The sequence below is a fragment of the Rhincodon typus genome, chromosome 6, assembly GCF_021869965.1.
Source record: "Rhincodon typus isolate 14 chromosome 6, sRhiTyp1.1, whole genome shotgun sequence".
Classification (NCBI taxonomy): domain Eukaryota; kingdom Metazoa; phylum Chordata; class Chondrichthyes; order Orectolobiformes; family Rhincodontidae; genus Rhincodon; species Rhincodon typus.
In genome coordinates this window covers 39,981,120-39,987,119 of record NC_063337.1, presented here as the reverse complement: position 1 = coordinate 39,987,119, position 6,000 = coordinate 39,981,120, and the positions used below count along the sequence as shown (strand labels likewise).

General features: G+C 39.4%; 1 protein-coding gene across 1 annotated transcript in view; it reads right to left on the bottom strand.

The window, feature by feature from the left end:
• Nucleotides 1–6,000, bottom strand: part of LOC109922528 (rho GTPase-activating protein 20-like) — an 89,504-nt gene that overhangs the window by 15,505 nt on the left and 67,999 nt on the right. The window contains 1 exon segment of the mRNA XM_048598461.1: nucleotides 2,947–3,108. Within this exon segment, the coding sequence (XP_048454418.1) occupies nucleotides 2,947–3,108 (162 nt within the window).

Here is a 6,000-nt window from a genome sequence, read left to right as displayed (position 1 = left end):
AGGCCAAGCAGCATCTTGGCCTGCTGTGTTCATCCAGCTCTACACCTTGTTATCTCAGATTCTCCAGCATCTGCAGTTCCTACTGTCTCTCACAAACACAGGTTATTTTTGGTTATGGGCAACATTTCAGAGCTCATCACCTGTTGTAAATCAAATGAGCAAATCTACTTCACAGATTATCGTAAGAAGTTCACTAAAATGGATGATATGGACTCCCAATAATTTAGATGGCGAGGGAGTGATTGCTTTAGAGATACATTAAAGTGATGAGGGTAAACTTGTTAAAAAAAACGGTCTCAATGATAATGCCCTTGCTCATAAGTCATAAGGTGGTAGGGTCAAATCCACAATAAGTTTAAAGATGTAACTTGGCATTTCAGGAAGGAATGTGCATTATTGAATGTGTTAGCTTTCAGATGAGGTGTTAAACAAAGGCTTTGACATATATAAAAAGTTCATGGTAGCATTCAACAACAGGCTAACATGGCCTAGCTAACATTTACCCCTCAAACAAATCAAATTGTTTGGCCTATTATCTCATTGTTGTTTAGTGTGCCCACAAGATCCCATAATTAGCTGTTGTATTTGCCTACAAAGCATTAAAGAATATACTTCAAAAGTAATTAACAGACCTGAGAAATATTTTGGGACATTCAGAAGACAGGACACTCCTGCTAGAGGGAAATGGCTTTCCCTCTTCATAAAATTTCTTCTGTTTGTTTTTTAAGCTTTTTCTGTTTCAATATATGAGTCACAGTTTGCAGTTGCAGACTTACGGAAACCATTTGAAGAAAAAGCTAAAATTATCTTCTCAATTACTTTGATCAACATTGGAATTTCCTAAGTTTTTTTTTAAAACTTGTATTGAATTTTCCCACAGTCAAATGATTTATTATAACCTACATGTAATTCAGTCAGAAAATTGTAGGGGTTCTGTTTATATTTTTTTCTAATTATTTATATATTTAAAATTATTTTACCTCTGTATAATGAATAACACTGATTATTCATTTTGTGCTAGACATTATTTTCTAAGCGGCTCATGCTAATGGAAGGTGCTTATAGTGGTACATTGCCAAGAAATCCAAACTAGTTTCAGTGAACAGTCCGCTTTCCTCCTAAATTAAAATATCTTTCCTGACATGCGTACCGATTAACTGCATCTATAATTTTAACATGTGATTTGAGTCTTATTCATTTCCCTCAACTAACTAAACACTTTGATGTTTTAATACACATTCTTCACTTAGTGGACTGAAAGGAAATTATTAAAAAAAATTCTTAATCATTATATTTGTTTAAATTGCTACTTTTTCCTCCCTATTTACTTCCATGTCCCTATATGGGTAGTTCCTGTCATGGGCCCTTCCTGAATCTAGGGAGGAGGAGAAATAATCCAAATAAATGATTACACACAAGACAGTTAAGGGAACATCCACTGGTGAGACAAGCAATGGAGTCAGGTTCCACTTACTAATAATTATTGTGCTATCAACCTTTCAACTCAGACACTCATAGGGCAACTGGTAAAATTCAGTACTTTCGCAGCATTGTGACCCCTACTCCCAGCTTCACTGGAGTGTCAAAAATCAGTTAGTGACAGTCAATTAAAATATTTTCAGGAGGTACAGTGCCGATGCAGCTACTCTTTCAGGGTCCCCCACTGGGACTGGGGATTGAGGGGCGTGTAGGAAGTTCCCCAACTGTGGTTTGACAGTGCTATTTATACAAGATTAAGTAAACCTAGCACTTTGGAAGATTGTTGATTCACCCAATGCTGCTGGAAGTCTTCTAGGATTGTGCAGACACAGACCTTCACCCACCATATTACTAGCATCTAGGATCATTAAGAACTTAGGAAATTGAGCCACAGGAATTCCACTGGACTCTTGCGAGGCCCTGCCCTTTTCTAACATCATACTTACCTCTGCCACCCAAGAAAAAATCCTTTAGTATCTCCTAACTCAGCACCCACTATTTACAGATATACCCTGATATACTGTTTCTCACGGGGCTTTTGTGTCCCCCTTACCTAGGTATTGGACAACAGACCATGAGGAAATTTGGAATATCATAGTTTAAACTCAAACATGGCGACACACAAGCTGTTTCTGACAATTGTGAAATCATTCCCCCATATCAGTTACCAATTACAGCAGAGGTGGAGAGAAAGTTGGAAAAAATACAGTTGCAAACTTAACTTTTGGTATTAATTTTTGATATTTTATCCATTTTCTAGCATTTCCTGTGTCTTTTGCTCTGGGTACCCTTACCATCTGTTTCACTTACTCCTCTTCCCCCCCTGTCAACAGCATTAAAAAGAAACCCACCATTTTCTAACCCTTTCAGTTCTGAAGAGGAGTCATACTGGATTTGAAACAGTAACTCTGTTCCTGGATCCACAGATTCCAACCAAACCTTACTTCCTACAGTATCTTCTGTTTTTATTTCATATTTCCAGTTTCTCAATTTTATGAAAAGACCATTTCATGTTCAGCAAGTTTACTAATATATCTTAAGGGCAAGAGGGTCTCTACACAATGACTGCTATCTTCATTTTACTCAGGTTAAGGACATAGACCAGGTTTTTATAGAGAAAATAACTTAATCCTGGTCTCTCCTGAGTTAAATGATCTTAGTCTACGGAATAATTGAAGGCAACAATTGGATTTAGTAACTCAGTCCCTGTTATTCTATTCCTCCTCCTGAAGAATTACTTGGTCTTAGTTTTCTGACTTCCATTGAGAACTCATTCAACTTTGGGAGGAAAATATTGGAAAGTCCTTAGTGTGACCCTGATGGTTTACCACAGCACTAGTGTACCAACATTCTAAACTACCAGGCATCTCATCCTTAATTTGATTGAAATGCAGCAGCACAATGTAATCTTCCATCTGGGATGGAATAAAATGTAATTCAGATTCTGAATGCATGCTCTTAACATACTTTGAACACAGCAGCTGTCACAAACACAGATTCACAGGCTAAGTGCACTTCAGCTCCAGTATTCAGCTTCTCTCTCAGCTCTTTGCAGGCTTTAGCATTAGCAGAACGTCTGAAAATGCCTCTGGTGAATGGACCTTCACGAAACAGAAAGGAAAGCATGTCCTATAATATAAGAGAAAAAGATAAAAGTAATAAGAGTGTGCTGTGAAACTGAATTGACTGAAGAATGCATATTCAACTTCTGCTTTAACCCTTGAGACAACATAACTAAGACCTGTTTGTCAGAGATAACAGAAAGAAGCTTTATTTTAGTGAAAAAGTCACTGACAATAGAGTCATACAGACCTACAGCACAGAAAAAGGACCTTTGGCCCATCACATCTGCTCCAGTCAAAAACAACCACCTAACTATTCTAATTCTATTTTCCAGCACTTGGTCCAGAGCCTTGTATGGCATTGCAAGTGCACATCTAAGTACTTCTTAAATGTTATGAGGGTTTCTGCCTCGACCATCCTACAGATAGTGATTTCCAGGTTCCCACCACTCTCTGGGTGAAAACATTTTTTTCCTCACATTGCCTATAAACCTTCTGTCCTTTACCTTAAATCTATGCCACTTGGTCAATCATCCCTCCACAGAGGGGAAAAACTGCTTCAAATCTAACCTGTGCCCTGCATAACTTTATACATTGCAACAATGTCCCCTCTCAATCTCCTCATCACCAAGGAAAACAATTCCTGTCTGTCCAATCTCTCTTCATAAGTGGAACTCTCCACCCCAGGCAATATCCTGGTAAATCTCTTCTGCAACCTCACCAGAACTATTATATCCCTTCTATAATGTGGATTCCAGAATTGCGCACAATACTCTAGATGTGGCCTAACCAACATTTTATACAGCTCCAAGATAACTTCCCTGCTCTTTAACTCTATGCTTTGGCTAATAAAGGCAAGCCTAATATATGTCTTCATAACCACTTTATCCAGCTGTGCTGTTACCTTAAGGAACCAGTGTACACCAAGGTCTCTCTGATCTTCCATTCTTCCCAGGGTACTACCGTTCATCGTGTATTTTCTTGCCATATCTGCCTTGCCCCAAATGCATCACCTCACATTTATCCGATTGAATTCTATTTGCATCTGATCAGCCCATCTGACCAATCCATCTATATTCCCCTATAATCTAAGGCTATCCTCCTCAACACTTGCCACCTCATGAATTTTTCTATTATCTGCAAACTAACTGATCAACCCTCCTTGATTCAAGTCTAAATTATTTATATAATCCACAAACGGCATGGGTTCCAACACTGACCCCTATGGAACTCCAATGGGCAAAGACTTCCATTTGGAAAAAAACATCCCTACACCATCACCCTCTGCTTCCTGCCACCCAGTCAACTATGAATTCAATTTGCCAAAATTCCTTGAATTCCATGGACACTTAACCTTTGCTATCAATCTCCCATTCAGGACCTTTTCAAAAGCCTTGCTGAAGTCCAAGTAGACGGCATCAAAAACCCTCATCTACACACCTGGTCACCTCTTCAATCAGGACCAACCCTTAACAAAACTATTTGACTTTATTAATTGATTAATCCCTGCCTCTCCAAATGTAGATAATTCTGTCTCTCAGCATTGTTTCTAATAATTTCCCCACCACTGAGCTTAGGCTGACTGGACTTTTTCCCTCATGAATAATGGTACTAAATTGGCTGCCCTGCAGTCCTCCAACACCTCTCCTGTGCCAGAAAGAAATTGAAAATTTTTGCAAGCGTCCCTGCTTTTCCTCCTTTGCCTCACCCAACAAGCTGGGATACATTTTATCCGGCCCTCTGTTTGTCTCTTCACCTAAGTTTCTCTAGCACTTTGTTTTTAGGCGAATTCTCCCTTAACTGGTCTCTCATTCTTCATCGTCCATAAATGCCTGTTTGTCCAGACCCCCATCACAAATACCAATCACTTGGTCCTCACTAATCTCCATTGATATGTGATTTGTACGCATGAAATTTAAATTCCTTCCCCTCATCCCTAATTAATGGCTTCACCTCACCAAGCTCTGAAGCCACAGCCAGAAAATATCCATACAACCCATTGCTGATCAAACAGTGTGTCTCTTTGACACCAGGTTCTTGCATGTGACCCCTCCTTTCAGATCATAATTGACTGGCATTTTCAGTGATCTCGGCTTGAATGATGGAAATCACTCCTTAAACTGCTCCAATCTCTCTCTTAAAAGTTCTCCATAAAGTCCATACATTTGACTAAGCTTTTGGTACACGTACCCACTTCCCAAACCCACTCAGCCCACCACTACCACTCTTAGTTCTCCCTCCCTGTCTCAGCGTTTGTTTTTCATTTGTCTATGAATAGCCTTGGAGATATTCTTTAAATTAAAGCATTTTTATAAAGGCAACAAAAACAGAAGATTTACAGTATCCGCAGTTCTTTCGGTTTTTATTTTACAAATGCAAGTTCTTTCCATTAGTAGTTTGTTCAGTTTTGGCCCTTTGTGTCTAACAACTTTGTGTAAAGCAAATAATAATTCGGTTAAACATATCTCAGACATTTTACCAACCATTCGCATTTATTTGTGGATAAAATTATAGGAGCTGGATTTTTGCCATTGAAACAGGGAGCATCCTTCAGAGAAAGTGTCCCAAATGGCATAATTTTCACTCTGGGGTAGGTGTGGATTGGAGTTGAACCTACCACCCCCGGACATAGATCGGAAGCAGTGACAATGCAGCCAAGTAGCAAGGCAGGCTGTTTAAAATTCTCTTCTTTACTGATTTCTTCTTTGGGACTGCCCTTGAGAAGGTGGTGGTGAGCTGCCTTCTTGAACCGTTACCATCCATGTACTGTAGGTAGACACAAAATGCTTTTTGGCAGGGAACTCTAGGATTTTGATGCAGCTATTCTGAAGGAGTAGCAACATATTTACAAGTCAGGATGGTGAGTGGCTTGGAAGAGAGCTTACAGATGGTGGTGTTCCCATGTACCTGCTGCCCTTATCCTTCTAGATGGAAGTGGTCAGGGATTTAGAAGGTGTTG